General features: G+C 43.7%; 1 protein-coding gene across 9 annotated transcripts in view; it reads left to right on the top strand.

The window, feature by feature from the left end:
- The window catches only part of CADM3 (cell adhesion molecule 3), a 656,955-nt gene that overhangs the window by 594,156 nt on the left and 40,102 nt on the right, over nt 1-22,697 (top strand). For all 9 annotated transcript variants that reach the window (XM_030187819.1, XM_030187818.1, XM_030187817.1 and 6 more), the window contains one exon: nt 1,773-1,945. In XM_030187819.1, coding sequence (XP_030043679.1) covers nt 1,773-1,945 — 173 coding nt within the window. The remainder of the gene's footprint in view (nt 1-1,772; nt 1,946-22,697) is intronic.

Raw genomic sequence — 22,697 nt, 5'->3', positions numbered from 1 at the left:
CCACGGGGACAGAACCTAATGGGACGGAGACGGGACGGGGATGGAGACGGGTCCTACGTGGACGGGGTGGGGATGGAGACAGAACCCATGGGGATGGGGTGAGGACAAGGACAGATCTTATCCCCATGTCATTCTCTCTGCTGCAATGCTCACCCCTTTGATCAGTTTGTTGATGGATGATAACAGTTTGCATTAGATATTAGAAAATAGAAAGATAGCAATTATGTGGTCTATCATTAATAAAGGAGGCAATATTCTCCTGCCCTGATAAATTGCTTTGACTATCAGCATTAACCGCCTAAGTTGAAACCAGCTATTTAGTGGGCAGCTGATATTCAACCTTAACCAGTTGATGTAGTGTATCTAGATTTTCAGATAGCTTTAAACAAAGTTCCTCATAAGAGACTCCTGAGAAAATTAAAAAGTCATGGAATAGGAGGCAATGTCCTTCTGTGTATTAGGAATTGGTTATTGGACAGAAAACAGAAGGGAGGGTGGTTGGAGGAGGGTGAGTAGTGGAGCGTTGCTGGGACTGGTGCTATTTAACATATTTATAAATGATCTGGAAGTTGGAATAACAAGTGAGGTGATTGAATTGGCAGATGGCACAAAACTATTCAAAGCTGTCAAAACACATGTGGACTGTGAAACATTGCAGGAAGACCTTAGGAAACTGGATGACTGGGCATTTAAATGGCAGATGAAATTTAATGTGGACAAATACAAAGTGTTGCACATTGGGAAGAATAATCCAAATCATAGTTACCTGATGCTAGGGCCCATCTAGACAATATGCTGTAATCTTCTGCCCAGGGTGGCTAGGAATTATTAGGAAAGCCATGGTAAATAAGACCAAGAATATTATAATGCCTCTGTATAACAGTGTGTATTAATTTTAGGAAAGCCTTCATTCTGCCCAAGACCCTACCATTTCCATGCCCCCTTCTTTCAAATCATGCTAAACTTTAGGCACGGGTCTCGTTCCTAAATTTACTCACGTAAAGTACAATGAAATGTAATTCATGCCAATAATTGCTTGTTAAAACAAAACAAGAAGCACAAGTAGACCTTCAGGAACAGGACAACAGAAACTTTATTTGGTGGACCTGACACGGTCTGTGTTTCGGCGACCAAGCACCTGCATCAGGGGTCACATTACTGTTGAATGTCGATGTGTGTGAAAATGTGTCATCATCAAACTAAAGACAAAAATTCACAGTCTTGAAACACTGTTACTGCAACTATGAAATTATCCCTCTTTGAAGTCGGGAGGGAAAACCCGCTTTTGTAAGTAATGAGTCCTAGAGTCTTGCTGTGAGGAGTCCGTTATGTCAAAATACCTCCAAAATGCAAGCACTTGGTCGCCGAAACACGAACCGTGTCGGGTCCACCCAATAAAGAGTTTCTTTTGTCCTGTTCCTGAAGGTCCACTTGTGCTTCTTGTTTTGTTTTGGTCTTGGACTGTACTCATTACCCTCTCTTTTCTGCTTTAATAATTGCTTGTTAAACAGTCAATTATTAGCACTAATTAGCTTGTTATGTAATTAAATTGCATGCGCAATGTTTGGCAACTTTTACAGACTTAGGGGGCTAGTGCTTGAAGCACTCAAGTTCCAGGTATCTGCCCAATACAGACTATCCTGTCCAATTCTGGGGATAAATACTTCATTGTTAGGGTTCCTAATGCTCACAGATGGTTGACTTTGTATATGGGATCCTCCCGTCCACCCTTACTTATAATGAATTCATGTACTGGTGTCTTTTGTTTGCAGTCCACAAAGCTATTCCTGGGAAAAAGAGGGCAGTGACCTTCCATCTCAGACCAGCCAAGTGGACAACACCCTGCTCTTCCTCTTTTTGAACCGTAGCGATAGCGGTACCTACCTGTGCAAAGCTAGCAACACACTGGGGACTTTTGTTGCAAAATACAGGCTGGAGGTGAATGGTAAGTGATCATCTGCCCCTTGTCCCTAAGGGGTGAACTCTCTCTCTCTCTCTCTCTCTCTCTCTCTCTCTCTCTCTCTGATGACTTTGTTTAATGGCCTCTAGCCTTATTGGTTCCCCAGTAATAGCTGTGTTTCTCTTCATGGGTGGGTCACACTGTTCAGGTAGTTGGGAGAGGGGAGCTTATTCTCTTGACCTTGTGGTGATGATGTAACAAGCTTCACATCGCCAGAGACATGCTTAACTATTCCCGGTGTTGTCCCCGCATTGTATCTCTGGACTTTTACATCTTGCCATTCTTGTAGTAACTAGAACAAGTCCATAGCTGCAATGGAGATAAAACCAGGACAGGCTCAACCCATTCCATGTGATCTGGAGCTCATTGGTGATCTGAGTATCTCATAACAATATTGAACTGTTAGTTCACAAGGAGGCAGCAGCAGCAACAGTAGTACCCAGGGACTCTAATGCACCTTATCCTAACATTTCCTTCAATGACCGAGGGGTGAATCTGTGAAGGTTATTGCATAGATCTCATAATTGCTTATTACAAGCCTTCTGAAAACCTGTGCATTGAGGTAGGATGGTGATCTCCAGGATCATATTTGGTCCTTTCCTATGTGTAATTATCCATCTTCTTTTCTGCATTACTTGTTACCTTGCCTCATCAAGTAGAACTAATTATATCTTCAGATTATTCATCCCTCTACGCTGTGAAACACTGATGGGATGATTGAATGTCTCTTCAGTTGCTGATAGGATCATTTTGAATTACAGTGGGGGTTGCAATAGATTTTTATTATGAATTGCATCTTCATTCTTTATGTATTTTTATTTTTTACTGGTTGTGATTTTATGATATTTTGTCATCTGTCTTAAACTGTTGGTTAATCACACTATAAGTAAACAAATTAAAAGATAAAGACCCTGTGGATGGTCAGTGAGACAGAAGGAATAGAAATGCCCAGGGATGGTCTTTATTCCCTGCATCAAGTGATACACAGAGACAGAAAGGATAGAAATACTTAGGGGGTGGTCTTTATTCCCTGCAGTGTATGATACAGAGAGATAGAAGGGATAAAAATGTGTGAGGATGGTCTTTATTCCCTGTACCATGTGATACACTGAGACAGAAGGTATGGAAATACCTAGAGGATGGTCTTTATTCCCTGTAGTGTATGAAACAGTGAGATGGAAAGGATAGAAATGTCTGGGGATGATCTTTATTCCCTTCACCATGTGATACACTGAGACAGAAAGTATAGAAATACCTAGGGGATGGTCTTTATTCTTTGCATGTTGTATCTCTGGAGTGTCCTTTGTATATCTGGAGCTGGTTATTGGACATGTTGCTGTCTTCTTTTGTAGTAGATTATATGATAGAGACAGTTTTTGTCTCTGTGGCTGTGTTCTCCATGTACTGCCGCCCTAGCTCAGGCTCATTTCCCGTAGTGAGCATATGTAGCATTCCTGGTCCTGCAGTGTCATGGTATCCAGGGCCAGAGGGAAAATTGAGTGGTATGTTCTCCAGCCCTCCTGCTGCATTCCTTCTGACTTTGTGACCTTGAAGGCTGCCTGTGTTTGAAGAATGGGACTGGCAGGGCCAATGCAAGAATTGCATTGGGAGGCTGCAGAGCAGCACACTGTCTTTTTATGTCATCATTTCTTCATCTTCTTCCTGCCTTTCAGTTAACGATTCAGCAAGCATTAAAATCATTTTCATCAATCTGATACTGGGAAGCCATTGGGACCCCAAGTATACCAGCACATCATATAACACAAGAGAGTTAGAGGAAGTTCCATAATTCAGACCTGTGAATCCCAATTTTTTATATACGATGTAGGTGAGAAAAAAGATGTAACAAAGTGAGGACATTCATAGGTTTCAGCCTGTTTTACAAAGGGCTCACTGAACAGAAAACCTGTAAAATATGTCTAATGCAACTTAAAAATTAGGCTTGCTTTTCTGAAGTAGGCTGTGAAAACTGCAGGGCTGTTTATAGCTATTCTGCATGCTTTTTTAGATTCTTTAGGGGTCTTTTTACTAAGGACCCTAACAGATTTACCCCCCTGTTTACTAAGGCGCTGTGTCGGCTTAGTAAACAGGGGGGTTAGCACATGCTAATGATTAGCATGTGCTAAACAATAAGACACTCATAGGAATCTTGCCTGGTATTTGGGATCTTGCCAGGTACTTGTAACCTGGATTGGCCACTTTTGGAAACAGGATGCTGTGCTTGATAGACGTTCGGTCTGTCCCAGTATGGCAACACTTATGTATTTATGTAATACTAGTAAAAAAAAAACCCGTTTCTGATGCAAATGAAACGGGGGCTAGCAAGGTTTTCTTCAGAGTGTGCATGTGGGAGTGTGTGTGTCCCTGCCCTCTGCCCTCTCTCCCTCCCCCTCCCCCTCCGAGTCCAGTCCTTCAGTGTTGTTTCCTGCTGTTCTGTGTTTGTGTTACAGAGAGAGTGAGGGCATCTCTCTCCCCTCCCCCCTCTGAGTCCTTCACTGTTTCCTGGGATTTCGTGCTGTGCTGTTTTCCTTCACTCATGGGGAAACCGGATATCTGTGGCGCTTCACACTTCCGGCTGGAGGCTTCAGTGGTGCCTTCTATATATATAGAAGATAATGGGCATCTTATCATTTAGCACGCGCTAATCGTTAGTGTGCACTAAATCTGTTACCATGTCTTAGTAAAAGGACCTCTTAATTTGTATTTTGCATTTCTTCTCTTTTCATTACTTTTTATTCTTTAGATTTTTTAGGGCTGCATTTCAATTAAAATTTGTAATTGTGATTAATCGCACAATTTAAGGTGTGTTATTGTTTTCCCCACTGCAGCTTCGTATGACTCTGGCCAATGGAGAATTAACATATCTTTGATCGCTTGATTAATCATGATTAAAATGTTAATCAAAATGCAGCCCTATTAAAAAAATATATATTAAGGCATCATGTGGAGTGGGAACAGCCGTTTTATTTTTTAAAAGCATACTCAAAACAATGAGTAAAATAAGATGCAGCAAAATGAATAAGAAAAGCAGTCTATCTGGAAATATTCCCTTGAAGCAGCATTAGCGAAACAAGGAACTCTTGGGAAGAGAAGTTTGAGTTAAGTGCATGATGTTTTTGATTTTTGATTTGTATATATAGGGAGCTATTTTTGAAAATGTAAGTGAAAGTTTTACAGTTTTGTGAGTACAAGAAATGTTTTTAAGCTAGTGATTATTCATTGTGGCTCGAAGTAACTCTGTTCTGAGAGATGCTATGAAAGTTCTGAGGATTTTACTCTTCTAATTTTTTGTATAAAATATTCCACTGTAAGCCAATTTTCTATTTGAAGTGTGAAGTTTTGTCAAAAAAAGTAGCAGCACCACTAGGGACTTTGATGTGGGAAGAGCTGGTTTTTGCACATCTAAAGGGAGCCAACTGAACCAAGTCCAAAGCTCAATTTTTTTCTTAATTTTGAGGTGGTTTTAAGAACAAGAAATGTGGGAGAGGGGAGATATGATAGAGACATTTAAATACCTATGTGGCATAAATGTACAGGAGGAGAGTTTCTTTCAATTGAAAGGAAGCTCTGGAATGAAAGGGCATAAGTACATAAGTAGTGCCATACTGGGAAAGACCAAAGGTCCATCTAGCCCAGCATCCTGTCACCGACAGTGGCCAATCCAGGTCAAGGGCACCTGGCACGCTCCCCAAATGTAAAAACATTCCAGACAAGTTATACCTAAAAATGCGGAATTTTTCCAAGTCCATTTAATAGCGGTCTATGGACTTGGCCTTTAGGAATCTATCTAACCCCTTTTTAAACTCCGTCAAGCTAACCGCCCGTACCACGTTCTCCGGCAACGAATTCCAGAGTCTAATTACACGTTGGGTGAAGAAAAATTTTCTCCGATTCGTTTTAAATTTACCACACTGTAGCTTCAACTCATGCCCTCTAGTCCTAGTATTTTTGGATAGCGTGAACAGTCGCTTCACATCCACCCGATCTATTCCACTCATTATTTTATACACTTCTATCATATCTCCCCTCAGCCGTCTCTTCTCCAAGCTGAAAAGCCCTAGCCTTCTCAGCCTCTCTTCATAGGAAAGGCTCAGAAGTAACCTGAGGAAATACTTCTTCATGGAAAGGGGGTGAATTCGTGCAACGGCCTCCTGGTGGAAGTGGTGGAGACGAAAGCACTATCTGTCCAGCCATGATCAGGGCACAGACCATAGAATTCTGCCCAGCACTGGCTTTGCTTCCTGATTTCTGATGTTGCTATGTAATCACCACTAAGCTTTTTGTTTCCAAGCCTTCAATACAGGATTCCTGTATTGAATGCATGGAATTTAATATGAACAAGTGCAAATTGATACACATTGGGAAGAATAACCTAAATTATAGCTACATGATGCTAGGTTCCAAGTTAGGAGTCACCACCCAGGAAAAGCATTTATGTGTCTCAAAAAAGATATAGCAGAATTAGAAAAGGTTCAAAGAAGAGAGACCAAAATGATAAAGGGGATAGAATTCCTCTCGTATGAGGAAAGGGTAAAGAGGTTAGGGCTTGTCATCTTGGAAAAGAGACAGATGAGGGGAGATATGATTGAGGCCTATAAAATCCTGAGTGGCATAGATTGAGTAGAAGTAAATTGATTTTTTTTTACTGTTCCAAAAGTACAAAGACTAGGGGACACTCAAGGAAGTTACATGTGGTAACAGCGGTTAGCTTATCTGGGTTTGAAAAAAGGTTTGGACAAGTTCCTGGAGGAAAAGTCCATTGTCTGCTTTGAGACAGACATGGGGAAGCAACTGCTTGCCACGGGATTGGTAGCATGGAATGTTGCTGCTAATTGGGTTTCTGTCAGGTATTTGTGACCTGGCTTGGCCACTGTTTGGAAACAGGACTCAAGCCTAGATGGACCATTGGTCTGACCCAGTATGGCTATTCTTATGTTCTTATGTGTCATCATGGACAAAACATTGAAACCTTCTGCTTACTGTGTGACTGTGGACAAAAAAAGCAAGCAAAACAGGGTGCAAGTGACGTGACCACATCACACCATTTTTGCAAAAACGTCATTGGCTACCAGTACAATACAGGGCTAAATTTAAAACTCTATGTCTGATCTTCAAGGCCCTGAAAGGAAATGGCCCCGAGTATCTGAAGAATAGGATGATCCTCCACACACTGCCAAGGACACTAAGGTCCTCCCAAGGACTTTCACTAACTACACCCTCTCCAAAAGATATTACACGATGTAATACCCGCCAGCGAGCCTTCTTCGGAGTAGCTCCCACACTCTGGAATGCATTGCCTGAAAGGCTCCGTTTAACACAAGACTACCTTTACTTCAGGAAGCAGGTGAAAGCTTGGGTCTTCAACCAGGCCTTTAATGGAAGAAGTAACTAACTTGTTAGTCTCATTCACACACACAAGGATTGACTCGGGCTGCACATACTGCAGTGGGACATGTTTATCCACTCTTACCCTAGCTGAGATAATATTTAACCATCTCTCTGACCTCACGTGCAACTTTCTTCAAATCAATCACCTTACTTTCTAATCCTTCCTACTTTCTTACTCATCTATATGTTACAACTTTGCCTTTACCTCACTACCAATTATAATGTTCTAGTACATATTGTGTTGTCATGGCAAGTAGTATACCATGCCATACTTTGTATTGTTATTCGAATATTTTTACTGCTCTAATTGCCTCCTGCTCATGTTTGATCTATTCTTACTGTACACCGCCTTGAATGAATTCCTTCAAAAAGGCTGTAAATAAATCCTAATAAATAAATAAATAAAATATTAGGAATTATTAGGAAAGGAATAGAGAATAATACAAAAATATAATGCCTCTGTTTCACTCTATGATGAGACCACACCTTGAGTATTTTGTGCAATTCTAATTGTCACATCTCAAAAAGGATATAGTGGAACTGGAAAAGGTACAAAGAAAGGCAAGAAAAATGCTTAAGGGGATGGAAATCCTGTCTTATAAAGAAAGGCTAAAGAGGTTAGGGCTCTTCAGCTTGAATAAAAGACAGTTGAGAGGAGATATGATAAAGGTCTATAAAATCCTGAATGGAATGAAACAGGTAAAGGCAAATCAATTGTTTACAAAAACGGAGACACTCCATGAACTTACATAGTAGCACATGAAAAACAAATAGAGAATATTTTTCACTCAAAGTGTAGTTAAGCTCAGGAACTAATTCCTGGAGCAAGTGGTAAAAGCTGTTAATGTAGCTAGGTTTAAAAAAGGTTTGGACAAATTCCTGGAGGATTGGTAGCAGGAAAGCTACTGCTTGCCCTGGGATTGGTAGCATGGAATGTTGCTACTCTTTGAGTTTCTGTCAGGTACATGTGACCTGGATTGGCCACTGTTGGATGAACCCTTGGTCTAACACAGTTGGGAAACTCTTATGTGTATTTCACGAGTATTACACATGTAAGTGGCAGCTTTTCTAAAATAAATACTCAAAAATGTATGCCCATTTACACATGTAAACCAGCTTTTTAAATGTGTAAATGGTGCCTAACCCTTCTAAAGGGACCACCTTAGTGTAGGGATTTAGGGTTTCTATGACTTCCAACCATAAAGTTACTTTTGTAGTGGGGGACAGGGTAGCCTATAAGGCAGGGATTCCCAACCTGTAGTAACATGAAGTTACATAGTAAGTGATGGCAGATAAAGACCTGAACAGTCCATCCAGTCTGCCCAATAGTCACGTTCATTATCAATTCATGATTAAATCAACGATGAACGTGATGTTATATACTTTTATCACAAGTCTTTCTTTGGCATTTCTGGGACATAGACCGTAGAAGTTTGCCCGGCTCTATCCTACTGGAGCTGCCATCAAAGCCCATTCCAGCCTATCGAAATCCGTCTTGTAATTTGTGAGACCCAGACCATAAAAGTCTTCCCAGCACTGTCCTCGGTTCCAGCTACTGAAGGTGCCATTGAAGCCCTTTCCAGCTTATCCTAAACCAGATTGCTATGTACAGACATCTTTCAGCACAAATCGGGAGATGGCCGGCCTTCTCCTAAAGCCGGCCAAATCGATATAATCGAAAACCAATTTTGGCCAGCTTCAACTGCTTTCTGTTGCAGAGCCAGCAAAAGTTCAAGGGGGTGTGTTGGCAGTGTACCGAAGGCAGGACGGGGGCGTGGTTAACAGATGGCCGGCTTCGGCTGATAATGGAAAAAAGAAAGCCAGCCCTGACGAGCATTTGGCCAACTTTACTTGGTCCTTTTTTGTTCATGACCAAGCCTCAAAAAGGTGCTCCAACTGACCAGATGACCACCGGAGGGAATGGGGGATCACCTCCCCTTACTCCCCCAGTTGTCACCAACCCCCTCCCACCCAAAAAAAAAGTATAAAACATTTTTTTGCCAGCCTCAAATGTCATACCCAGCTTCATGACAGCAGTATGCAGGTCCCTGGAGCAGTTTTAGTGGGTGCAGTGCACTTCAGGCAGGCGGACGCAGGCCCCCCCCCCCCCCCACCTGTTACACTTGTGGTGGTAAATGGGAGCCCTCCAACCCCCCCCCAAAACCCACTGTACCCACATGTAGGTGCCCCCCTTCATCCCTAAGGGCTGTGGTAGTAGTGTACAGTTGTGGGGAGTGGGTTTTGGGGGGATTTGGGGGGGGGCTCAGCACACAAGGTAAGGGAGCTATGTACCTGGGATCAATTTGTGAAGTCCACTTCAGTGCTCCCTAGGGTGCCCGGTTGGTGTCGTGGCATGTGAGGGGGACCAGTGCTGGCTCCTCCCACGATCAAATGCCTTGGATTTGGCCGGGTTTGAGATGGCTGCCATTAGTTTCCATTATCAGCGAAAACCAATGGCAGCCATCTCTAACGCCGGCGATCTCTAAGGGCAGGCCAAATGTTGAGATTTGGGCGTCCCTGACCGTATTATCAAAACGAAAGATGGCCGGCCATCTTGTTTTGATAATACAGTCTGGTACGCCGTCTGACGGGGCCGGCGTTACAGATGGCCGGCCCCGTTCGATTATGGTCCTCTACGTTTCTTATGTTCTAGATTAGTGAAGATGGGGAACAGCCATCTCTTTATATTTCTGAAGTTGGTTTTAACAAGTAGTGCCTCAGTTAAATGAATGAGACCTTTTCTCTCTCCCACTCTGCCAAGCCACAGTCCAGTCAGAACGCAACACTGCAATATTCATACTTTTCAAACTAATGCCTCCTCTTAGGTGAAGAGAGATGAATGTCCATAGTTTTTATTTTCTAGTCTACTTGCCAGTCCTCCCCTACTTCCTGATGGTTTGAATCAACGATGGATCTCCAAAGGGTAGCAACTCATGGTTTCCTGTTTGCCTTAGGGGTGACCCCTGTCACTTGTCACCTATCACTTCCAGCCATCAAATCTGTAGGAAGAGAAATAGTTTCTTGCCAGCTGTCAGTATATAGAGAAAAAGGAGCTTGGAGTGAGGGGTTGCTGTTTCTTCATAAGCTTGCTTCCTTATTGATGCTGTTGGCAGCCCGCAGAAATGATAGAGGACCGCTATAAGGGGAGGATGGAAGGATGACAGTGATACCGGGCCATGGGAGGGGAGAAGGGTAAAGTATGCCAGCCTGTGTGCAGGGAGGGAGAGAGATGCCAGTAAGCAGATAAGGGGGAAAGGGACAGAGATGGCAGACCATGTGGGTGGGGGCTTTTAAGATTGTTTGTCCTAGGCATCTCTGTCTCTCAGCAACCCTGGCTGGAGGTTAATGCAGGGACCTGAAACCTACTACTACTACTACTACTATTTAGCATTTCTATAGCGCTACAAGGCGTACGCAGCGCTGCACAAATATAGAAGAAAGACAGTCCCTGCTCAAAGAGCTTACACAACCTGATTCAGTGTCCACTGCAGTTCTTTGTGACTCTGGATAAGTCACTTAACCCTCCATTGAACAAAGTTATTCAAAGTTGTTAAATCGCGACAGGATTGTGAAAAATTACAAGAGGACCTTACGAGACTGGGAGACTGGGCGGCTAAATGGCAGATGACGTTTAATGTGAGCAAGTGCAATGTGATGCATGTGGGAAAAGAGAACCCGAATTATAGCTACGTCATGCAAGGTTCCACGTTAGGAGTTACGGACCAAGAAAGGGATCTGGGTGTCGTCGTCGATAATACGCAGAAACCTTCTGCTCAGTGTGCTGCTGCGGCTAGGAAAGCGAATAGAATTTTGGGTATTATTAGGAAAGGTATGGAAAACAGGTGTGAGGATGTTATAATGCCGTTGTATCGCTCCATGGTGCGACCGCACCTTGAGTATTGTGTTCAATTCTGGTCGCCGCATCTCAAGAAAGATATAGCAGAATTGGAAAAGGTGCAGCGAAGGGCGACTAAAATGATAGCGGGGATGGGACGACTTCCCTATGAAGAAAGATTAAGGAGGCTAGGGCTATTCAGCTTGGAGAAGAGACGGCTGAGGGGAGACATGATAGAGGTATATAAAATAATGAGTGGAGTGGAACAGGTGGATGTGAAGCGTCTGTTCACGCTTTCCAAAAATACTAGGACTAGGGGGCATGCGATGAAACTACAGTGTAGTATATTTAAAACAAATCGGAGAAAATTTTTCTTCACCCAACGTATAATTAAACTCTGGAATTTGTTGCCGGAGAAAGTGGTGAAGGCGGTTAACTTAGCAGAGTTTAAAAAGGGGTTGGGCGGTTTCCTAAAGGACAAGTCCATAAACCACTACTAAATAGACTTGGGAAAAATCCACAATTCCAGGAATAACATGTATAGAATGTTTGTACGTTTGGGAAGCTTGCCAGGTGCCCTTGGCCTGGATTGGCCGCTGTCGTGGACAGGATGGACCCTTGGTCTTTTCCCAGTATGGCATTACTTATGTACTTATGTAAAAACTTTGTGACGGAGCCCTCTAGGAACAGAGAGAGTACCTGCATATAACAACTGTAAACTGCTTTGGTTGTACCACAGAAAGGCAGTATATCAAATCTCATTACCCTTGCATCGTTAAGTACTTTTTCCACTTAGGCGTATCCTTACAGAAAAGCACATAGGAGGAATATTGACATTCACGTGCATATATGAACACATGTGTAATGAACAAATAAATGGAAGCACCCCTTTATTGAACTGCCTCTGTAATGTGCATGTGCATTGTGTATAGGGGTTAGTGAGTGTTTGTGGATGTGTGTGTGAGAGAGATATGGGTGTTTGTGTACTTCTGTGAGATATATGTGTTATGTAAGAGATATGTGGGTGTGTGATGAGTGCTTGTGCATGGGTGATTATTGAGGTGGCATTCTTTTCATCAGCTGTTAATTTCTTGTGAGGGGGCATCACCGGAACCTTGGGCAGACTTCTTCACTTGGGGACATTCTCAGGGTGAACATATGAGCACAGTGTCTCTGCTATCACTCACCCACACACAGCTGGGGAATAGCCTTGCAAATAATGCAGGAATCTAAAAAGCTATTAAGATTCCTAAAAGCTTGCTGTATGAAGACTAAAAAAACCTTTAAAAAATATTGCTTCCCTCCTGAAAGAAATGAAAAGGAGCATTTGGTTTCTGTTTCATGCTCTGTAAAGATAGGACATGGCATAGGAGGGGGCAGATGGACTGCGGAGTGCAGGTTGCCAAGATTTTATAGTAAACCAGCTGTGCAAGCTCTCCATCAGCTACATTCAGACCCCCACAGAGTAAGGGAAGAAACCTGATTAGAAGAACCAGATGAAACCTCACAATTGAGGTTCATTATTAGGGATCTATGTGGGCCTCAGTGCTGGACTAGCAGTGAGTACTGCAGGTCAGGATTGAGGTAAATTAGCAGCACTGTGGAGGAGGGTATTCCTCAGATTTAGAGCACAAAAGAGTACTGCAGGTCAGGATTTAGTTACATTCACAGCGCTATGGGGGAGGGTGTTCCTCAAATTTAGAACAAGAGAGAGTGCTGTAGGTCAGAACTGAGGTACTTTGGCAGTGCTATGAGAGAGGGTGGTCCTCAGATTTAAGAGGGAGCACTGAGGGTCAGGATTCAGCTGTGGTGTAGAGAGTCTTCGTACTGGAATAGCTGGGGTGCCGCAGGCAGAACTGAGGTGAATTAGCAGAGCTATCTCTATAGTGAAGAGTGATGTCAATACCATAATTGCATAGGTTGAAAGATTTCAAGACTGCTGAATATGGTAGAACTAAGGTGCCAGAGCAGAGCTGTGCTGGAAGCCCATACACTGCTGTGAACCATCTGTCAGGTTTTTGGTGGCCCTCTCAGTCTGTCACATTTAGGAGCAGCCTCCTTTCTTCTCCCACCCACATGCACCATTATCTTCTAAAACACACTCCTTCTATAAACTACCGTAGAGACTGCATGTTCTTCACCAAGCTCCTTTCTTTCTGATTCCTTCAGGTCTATTTCTATTAAAGTGATTTAAGAATGGAAAAGTGGAGGGGCATAATCGAACGGTGCTGGCCAAATAGTTGGCCGGCCATCTTCGGGGCCGGCTCCGCAAGGGAGTGGAATCAAGCATATTTTCGAAATACAGTTGGGGCCGGCTAAATCGATCACCGGGTGTAGAGGAGATGGCCGGTTTCATTTTTCAGCCATAATGGAAACCGGGCCCAGCCGTTTCAAACCCAGCGAAATGCAAGGAATTTGGTCATGGGAGGAGCCAGCATTTGTAGTGCACTGGCCCCCCTCACATGCCAGGACACCAACCGGGCACCCTAGGGGGCACTTCTAAAAATTAAAAATAAAAATAGCTCCCAGGTACATAGCTCCCTTACCTTGTGTGCTGAGCCCCCCAAAATCCCCCCCCCCAAACCCACTCCCCACAACTGTACACCACTACCATAGCCCTTAGGGATGAAGGGGAGCACCTACATGTAGGTATAGTGGGTTTTGGGGTTTTTTGGAGGGTTCCCATTTACCTCCACAAGTATAACAGGTAGGGGGGATGGGCCTGGGTCCACCTGCCTGAAGTGCACAGTACCCATTAAAACCTGCTCCAGGGGCTTGCTTACTGCTGTCAGGAGCTGGGTATGACATTTCAGGCTGGCATAGAGGCTGGCAAAAAAGTTGTTTTTTTTGGGTGGGAGGGGGTTGGTGACCACTGGGGGAGTAAGGGGAGATGATCCCCGATTCCCTCTGGTAGTCATTTGGTCAGCTGGGGTTCCTTTTTGAAGTTTGGTCATGAAAAAAAAAAGGGACCAAGTAAAGCCGGCGAAATGCTCGTCAAGCCTGGCTTTTTTTTTCCATTATCGGGCGAAGCCGGCCATCTCGTGAGCACGCCCCCGTCTTGCCTTCACTACCCTACCGACACGCCTCCTTGAAGTTTCGCCGGCTCCGCGACGGAAAGCAGTTGAACCCGGCCAAAATTGGCTTTCAATTATACCGATTTGGCCGGTTTCAGGAGATCGCCGGCCATCTCCTGATTTGTGTCGGAAGATGGCCGGGGATCTCTTTCAAAAATGAGCTGGATAGTAACATAGTAGATGACGGCAGAAAGAGACCTGCACTGTCCATCCAGTCTGCCCAACAAGATAAACTTTCCATCCTCATTCTTCTTGATCTTTCAGCTCCTTTGGACACTGTCGATCACAACATACTTCTCGATACTCTGTCCTTTCCTGGTTCTCTTCCTACCTCTCCCTCCGCACCTTTAGTGTTCCGTCTGGTGGATCCTCTTCTACTTCTATCCCTCTGCCTGTCGGAGCACCTCAGGGTTCTGTTCTTGGTCCCCTCCTCTTTTCTATCTACACTTCTTCCCTTGGTTCATTAATCTCATCCCATGGCTTTTCCTACCATCTCTATGCTGATGACTACCAAATCTACCTTTCTACCCCTGATATCTCACCTTGCATCCAAACCAAAGTTTCAGCGTGCTTGTCTGAAATTGCTGTCTGGATGTCTCAACACCACTTGAAATTAAATATGACCAAAACCGAGCTTCTCATTTTCCCCCCCAAACCCACCTCCCCGCTCCCCCCATTTTCTATTTCTGTTGATGGCTCTCTGATTCTCCCTGTCTCTTCAGCTCGAAACCTTGGGGTTATCTTTGACTCTTCTCTCTCCTTCTCTGCTCATATCCAGTAGATCGCCAAGACCTGTCGTTTCTTTCTTTACAACATCTGTAAAATCCACCCCTTTCTTTCTGAGCACTCTACCAAAACCCTCATCCACACCCTTGTCACCTCTCGTTTGGACTACTGCAATCTGCTTCTTGCTGGCCTCCCACTTAGTCACCTCTCCCCTCTCCAGTCAGTTCAAAACTCTGCTGCCTGTCTCGTCTTCCGCCAGGGTCGCTTTACTCATACTACCCCTCTCCTCAAGTCGCGTCACTGGCTCCCTTTATGTTTATCCCACACATTTTTGAATTCCGTTACCGTTTTCATCTCCACCACCTCCCGCGGGAGGGCATTCCAAGTATCCACCACTCTCTCCGTGAAAAATACTTCCTGCCATTTTTCTTGAGTCTGCCCCCCTTCAATCTCATTTCATGTCCTCTAGTTCTACTGCCTTCCCATCTCCGGAAAAGGTTCGTTTGCGGATTAATACCTTTCAAATATTTGAACGTCTGTATCATATCACCCCTGTTTCTCCTTTCCTCCAGGGTATACATGTTCAGGTCAGCAAGTCTCTCTTCATATGTCTTGTAACGCAAATCCCATACCATTCTCGTAGCTTTTCTTTGTACTGCTTCAATTCTTTTTACATCCTTAGCAAAATACGGCCTCTGAAGGTGGGTATTTAGAAGTGGTAAAACATAGAAACTGTGAAAAGGAAGGCAGATAAAGACCATATTGGCCTACCTATCCAGTCTGCTCATCTACTATCTCTTCCTCTCCCTTAGAGATCCTATGTACTTGCCCCATGCTTGTGTAGCAACCTGAGGAGCTGATGCTCAAAAGCCGTCATTAACAGCCACTTGCATTCGTAACCAAGGCTGAACTTACTGAACGTGGAACAGCGATCCATGCTCAAAGGAAATCGTATGCAAATGGGATGCACAGAAAGTCTGCATGTAGTTTGGTAGTGAAAACACCTACCACATGCACAGAATGGTCTTGCGGTAAGCATCACTGTTTTGTGCATGCCCCCCCCCCCAAAAAAAAAGCAGAAATGGCAACAACCTCCATCCATATCTCCAGTTGCAGCAGAATGTATGCACAAGGTACTTATCAGAGAGCAAGATGCATGCACTTGTAAGAAGAGTTTTCTATTGCAGCATAGTTTTTAAAGCGAGAGAAACCTCACGATCCTACCATAAAACAAAACGTTTTTCATAGGCGGATGAAACGTTACAAGTCCTGTAAGTTTTGAATATCGGGTCCTGAGGAAGGAGTTGAATCATTGGATGTTTTACTATAATCCACCAATAGAATAAAACCCTCTGGCTGACCTCATATGTAGTCAGGCAGATTGCTGTCCTCTAGGTGAACTTTCTAACTTCCTGTAGAACCAAGGGAGTAGCCAGTATAATCAGAGAGAGGCTGTAGGAGCAGCAGAAATCCTCTATAAAACTGAGACTCCCCCTTGAGACCATGTCTTAGGTTTGAATTTCCCGCCTCTGAACATACCACAGCTAAAGAGAACCTTCTAGCCTGCCTTACCAAAAGGTACCTGGGCGAAAAGCTTGTTAGTTGTGTCACACAGAAGGAGATATACTGAAGAGTGTAGGTGCCAGAGCCATTGCCTTGTGCAGATCAGTGGCTTAGCCAGACCCAGTATTTTAGATGGGTCCAAAGTTAAGTTAGATGGGCCCTTCCACACCATGCCACAACTGCACCCCCCCACCCTCCGGAGATCTAAAAAAATTTTGGAGTTTTTTTTCACCTACCTCATCAACATCTCTCCTTCTCCTCGGCGTCTCGGCACTTGCCTGCCCGTCGCTGAACCCCATCCTTCCCCGGTGTACCTTACAACTGTCCCCGGCAACTGCAGTGATCCATTATTGCTGCCTGTGCTGGCCCTGCGGCATCTTAACATCTGCTCACCCATCACTGAACTTCTCTTACAGGTGTCCCGGCGCCTGCAGCGATCCATTATTTCTACCTGCACCGCCCCTTCAGGCTTCCATCCCGCCAGACAGGAAGCAGGAAATGACATCAGCAAGGGTAGGACATCTGCTCACCCATCACTGAACCTCTCTTACAGGTGTCCCGACGCCTGCAGTGATCCATTATTTCTACCTGCACCGGCCCTTCAGGCTTCCATCCCGCCAGACAGGAAGCAGGAAATGACATCAGCAAGGGTAGGACCCAGCTGATGGAAGCCTGCGGGGCCAGCGCAGGCAGCAATAATGGATCACTACAGGCACCAGGGATGCCTGTAAGGTAAACCAGGGAGGGACGGGGTTCAGCAACAAGTGGGCAGATGCCGGGGTGTTGCAGAGGAGGAGAGATGCCCACCCAGGCCCACCCATAGCTACACCACTGATCTAGATCCCTAGAGGGATTGGGGCCCACTCTACATTCCTTCTGTTCTACTTGGGATGGGACTTGGACCATAAAACTTGTGGTTCAGAAATATAATATTTAAAGGCTGAAGGACTTCAGTGTTTACCACCTCTGCAGGAGAGTCTGTGGGTCCTAGAAAAGCTGAAAGGATCCTAATCAGAGAGCCACTATTTGGAGCTCAGGGCCTGATGCACAAAGGCAGCCATAAAATATGGCTGCCTCAGGAATATTTAGCAAATCGCAAACAGCTGGCCATGCACAAAGGGGATCATATGCAAATGAGCTGCATGGATCCCCCTTTGTGCATGCTCGCTGTTTGCAAGTTAGAGCTGTCAAATACATTTGACAGTTCTGATACAGCAACCCCACACTTCTTAAATTTTCCTTCACCTGCCCCCCCCCCCCAAACTTTTTTCTTTTAATTCTCCTGGCAGTCCAATGGACCCCCCCCCCCCCCCACCCCACAAATCTTTTTTTTTTTAAATTTCCCTAGTGGGCCAGTGGACCCTGACTCCCCCAGCCCGTGGCCCTCCCTGAATCATTTTTTTATTTTCCCTGGTGGTCTAGTGAACCAGACCCCTTCCCCTCTCCCTGCGTGTGCACCTTCTGGCAGCTGCTTCATCACCGAAAGCTAAAGTAGTGCAGGAGGCGTCTTAACAGTTGTGACTCTTTGATATTTACTTCTCCTTTGAAACCTATAGTAGTTTTGGATGGGTCAACTGTTTTGGACCCAGGGAAGCAGAATGTTTCCTTACAGGATTTATGGCAAGCTATGTATGTTTTGGAGGGTTCTTTCCAGGGTACTATTGCTTAAGTTTGTGCCGTCTCTCAAGATACTGTTTCTAAATTTTCCAATGTTGAAGCAAATTTTAAAAGTTTTACAGAGTCAAATTGTTAAAATGAAACCCCAAATTTTCTACCCTGCAGGCTGTTTCTTCTACAGCTATTAAAGATTCTCATATGATTCATTTAAAACTTGAAATGCTAGAGAATGCTTGGTCTAGGTACTTACGTTTTCTAAATTTTCCCTATACTCATTTGTTATCTGCAGAGATTCTTCTAGAAAATATTTTAAGGAGGTTTTCCTTCCAACAACAGCGAATAATATATTAATTTATTATTACTATGTTCCTGTTAAAAGTGGTGGCTGTAATTTGTAGGCTGCTAAAGTTCCAGCTCAACCAAGCCTAGATTTATTTAACTGCTTTTCTTACAGACTCTATGGATATTATTCCAGCTAGAGCCACCCTTTTCATGACTTTCTCTACAGATAAAGATAATAGTATGGTTTTGAGATCTTACTTTTAAAAGAAAGATATTTTTTGTAGTGCTAAAATACAGTTATTTTCTGATGTCTCTCCTGTGACAGAGGCTCATAAGAAGGCATTTCTTCTATTTAAATCTAGGGTCTTGGCAATAAATGCTACATTTTTCTTAAATCCCATTGCAAATGTTTATAGTCACTTTGCAGGGGAATCAATATGTGTTTCATGACCCTACTCTGGTCGCCACATCTCAAAAAAGATATAGTGGAATTAGAAAAGGTGCAGAGAAGGGCGACGAAAATGATAAAGGGGATGCGACGACTTCCCTATGAGGAAAGGCTAAAGCGGCTAGGGCTCTTCAGCTTTGAGAAAAGGCGGCTGAGGGGAGATATGATAGAAGTCTATAAAATAATGAGTAGAGTGAAACGGGTAGATGTGAAGCGTCCGTTTACGCTTTCCAAAAATACTAGGACTAGGGGGCATGCGATGAAGCTACAATGTAGTAACTTTAAAACGAATCAGAGAAAATATTTCTTCACTCAATATGTAATTAAACTCTGGAATTTGTTGCCAGAGAATGTGGTAAAGGCGGTTAGCTTAGCAGAGTTTAAAAAAAAAGGTTTGGACGGCTTCCTAAAGAAAAAGTCCATAGACCATTATTAAATGGACTTGGGGAAAATCCACTATTTCTGGGATAAGCAGTATAGAATGTTTTGTATTTTGGGGGGATCTTGCCAGGTATTTCTGACCTGGATTGGCTACTGTTGGAAACAGGATGCTGGGCTTGATAGACCTTTGGTCTTTCCCAGTATGGCAATATTTATGTACTCAGTTGGAGAAATTTGTTGTGGATCATTCTGACCAATAAATATTCTGGAATTGGGGGAATACTGAAATAGGTACACTGTATAATAGAAGAGGTAGTACTTGATTTGATTATTGTTTATAATGGTTTTTTTTTAAATTTTTGTTCCTCCTCCTCTCCATGATGAGGGCTAGTGGATTGTTTTATTTTTCAATACTTGCTTCAGTTTTGTTGGAGGATGGCCAGTGTAATGCTGATTTTTAAACAGGGTTTCAGGTGTGATCTGGGAATTTACAGACCGGTAAGCCTGATTTCAGTGCTGTGGAAAATAGTGGAAACTATTATAAAGAATAAAATTACAGAACACATGGAGGGGCATAATCGAACGAAAACGTCTATCTCCATGGGCGTTTATCTCCGAGAATGGGTCCGTGAAGGGGCGGACCGAACCGTATTTTCGAAAAAAATAGACGTCCATGTTTTATTCGACAATTTGTGAGCTGGGTGTTTTTGTTTTTCAGCGATAATGGAAAATGAAAGCGCCCAGCTCAAAAACGAATAAATCCAAGGCATTTGTTCGTGGGAGGGGCCAGGATTCGTAGTGCACTGTCCCCCCTCACATGCCAGGACACCAACCGGGCACCCTAGGGGGCACTTTTACAAAAACAAAAAAAAAGGTAAAAGAGCTCCCAGGTGCATAGCACCCTTCCCTTGTGTGTTGAGCCCCCCAAATCCCCCTCAAAACCCACACTGCCCACAAGTCTACACCATTACTATAGCCCTAAGGGGTGAAGGGGGGCACCTACATGTGGGTACAGTGGGTTTGGGGGGTTGGACGACTAATAAGCATTAAGCAGCACAATTGTAACAAGTAGGGGAGGGATGGGCCTGGGTCCACCTGCCTGAAGTCCACTGCAACTGCTCCAGGGACCTGCATACTGCTGCCAGGGAGGTGGGTATGACATTTGATGGTGAAAATAAAAAGTTGTGAAACATCATTTTTTTGTGGTGGGAGGGGGTTTGTGACCACTGGGGGAGTCAGGGGAGGTCATCCCCGATTCCCTCCAGTGGTCATCTGGTCATTTAGGGCACTTTTTGGGGCCTTATTCGTGGAAAAACAGGGTCCAGGAAAAGTGCCCTAAATTGTTGCTAAAAACGCATATTTTTTTTCCATTATCGGCGAAAGGCGCCCATCTCTGATCGGCCGATAACCACGCCCCAGTTCCGCCTTCACCACGCCTTCGACACGCCCCCATCAACTTTGTCCGCATCCGCGACGGAGTGCAGTTGAAAACGTCCAAATTCGGCTTCCGATTATACAGCTTTATTTGCTTTTGTGAGATAAACGTCTGTCTCCCGATTGGGTCACAATATAGGCGTTTTTCTATTTCGATTATAAGCAGGATAGACAAACATGTTTTAATGGGACAGAGTCAGCATGGGTTCAGCCAAGGGAAGTCTTGCCTCACCAATTTGCTTCATTTCTTTGAAGGCATGAATAAAACATGTGGATAAAGGTGAGCCGGTTGATGTAGTGTATCTGGATTTTCAGAAAGCTTTTGACAAAGTTCCTCATGAGAGACACCTGAGAAAATGAAAAAGTCATGGGATAGGCGGCAATGTCCTTCTGTATATTAGGAATTAATTATTGGACAGAAAACAGAGGGTAGGGTTAAATGGCCATTTTTCTCAGTGGAGGAGGGATCTGTACTGGGACTGGTACTATTTAACATATTTATAAATGATCTGGAAAATGGAACAACGAGTGAGGTAATTAAATTTACAGATGACACAAAACTATTTAAAGTTGTCAAAATACATGTGGATTGTGAAAAATGCAGGAAGACTTTAGGAAACTGGAAGACTAGGCATCCAAATGGCAGATGAAATTTAATATGGACAAATGCAAAGTGATGCACACTGGGAAGAATAATCCGAATCATAGTTACCTGATGCAAGGGTTCACTTTAGGAAGCACTCAAGAAAAATTCTAGGTGTCATTGTAGACAATACGCTGAAATCTTATGCCCAGTGAGTAGCGGCAGCCAAAAAGCAAACAGGATGCCTCTGTATTACTCCATGATGCAACCTCACCTTGAGTATTGCGTCCAGTTCTGTTCGTCGTATCTCAAAAAAGATACAGTGGAATTAGAAAAAGTTCAAAGAAAAGCAACCAAAATGATAAAGGGGATGTAACTCCTCCAATATTAGGAAAGGCTAAAGATGTTAGGGCTCTTCACCTTGGAAAAGAGACGGCTGAGGGGGGGGTTGGATATGATTGAGGTCTACAAAATCCTGAGTGGTGTAGAACCAATAGTGAATCGATTTTTCACTCTTTCAGAAAGTTCAAAGACCAGGGGACACTTGATGAAACTACATGGAAATACTTTTAAAACGAATAGGAGGAAATATTTTTTCACTCAAAGAATAGTTAAACTCTGGAACTCGCTGCTGGAGGATGTGATAATAGTGGTTAGCATGTCTGGGTTTAACAAAGGTTTTGGAGAAGTTCCTGAAGAAAAAGTCCATAGTCTGTGATTGAGATGGACATGGGGGGAGCCACGGCCTGCCCTGGAATTGGTAGCATGGAATATTGCTACTAATTGGATTTCTGCCAGGTACTTGTGACCTGTATTGGCCACTGTTGGAAGCAGGATACTTGGCTAGATTGGTCTGACCCAATATGGCTCTTCTTATGTTCTTATAATTCTCCTTCACCAAGGGCTCTCAAATGCATAGTATTGTTTAAAATCATGTTTCACAGGCTTATAAAGGGCAATTCTTGAACTGGGTGCCCACATATATGTGCTCCTTGTGTGCACAAACTTACAGAATACTAGCACTTAGGTGCATAAGCATATCCTTACCCATGAAAGTGCTACTCTGTAAGGGCATGAATAATTAGCATAGGGGTTAAGTTCTATAAGTGGTACCTAAAAATCAGCACCAAAAATTTTACATCCTGGGCACTATTCTATAAAAGATATGCATTCTTTATAGAATAGCACTTAGCTGCACCTAACTTGCTGGCACTTTAATTAAGCGCGATTTGGCTGAATTCTCTATGTATGCACGTAAAATGTTGGATCACCCCCAAAATGCCCCTGTCTGTGGCCCCCCCCCCCCAATTTATGTGTATTAGGATTTACACGCAGATCATTATAGAATATGATCTGCATGTAAATCCTAATTAAGGCCAATTAACTCCAATAATTCGTTGTTAGCA

This window comes from Microcaecilia unicolor, chromosome 14, assembly GCF_901765095.1.
Source record: "Microcaecilia unicolor chromosome 14, aMicUni1.1, whole genome shotgun sequence".
In the NCBI taxonomy this organism is placed as follows: Eukaryota; Metazoa; Chordata; class Amphibia; order Gymnophiona; family Siphonopidae; genus Microcaecilia; species Microcaecilia unicolor.
This window is presented reverse-complemented; position numbering and strand designations above follow the sequence as displayed.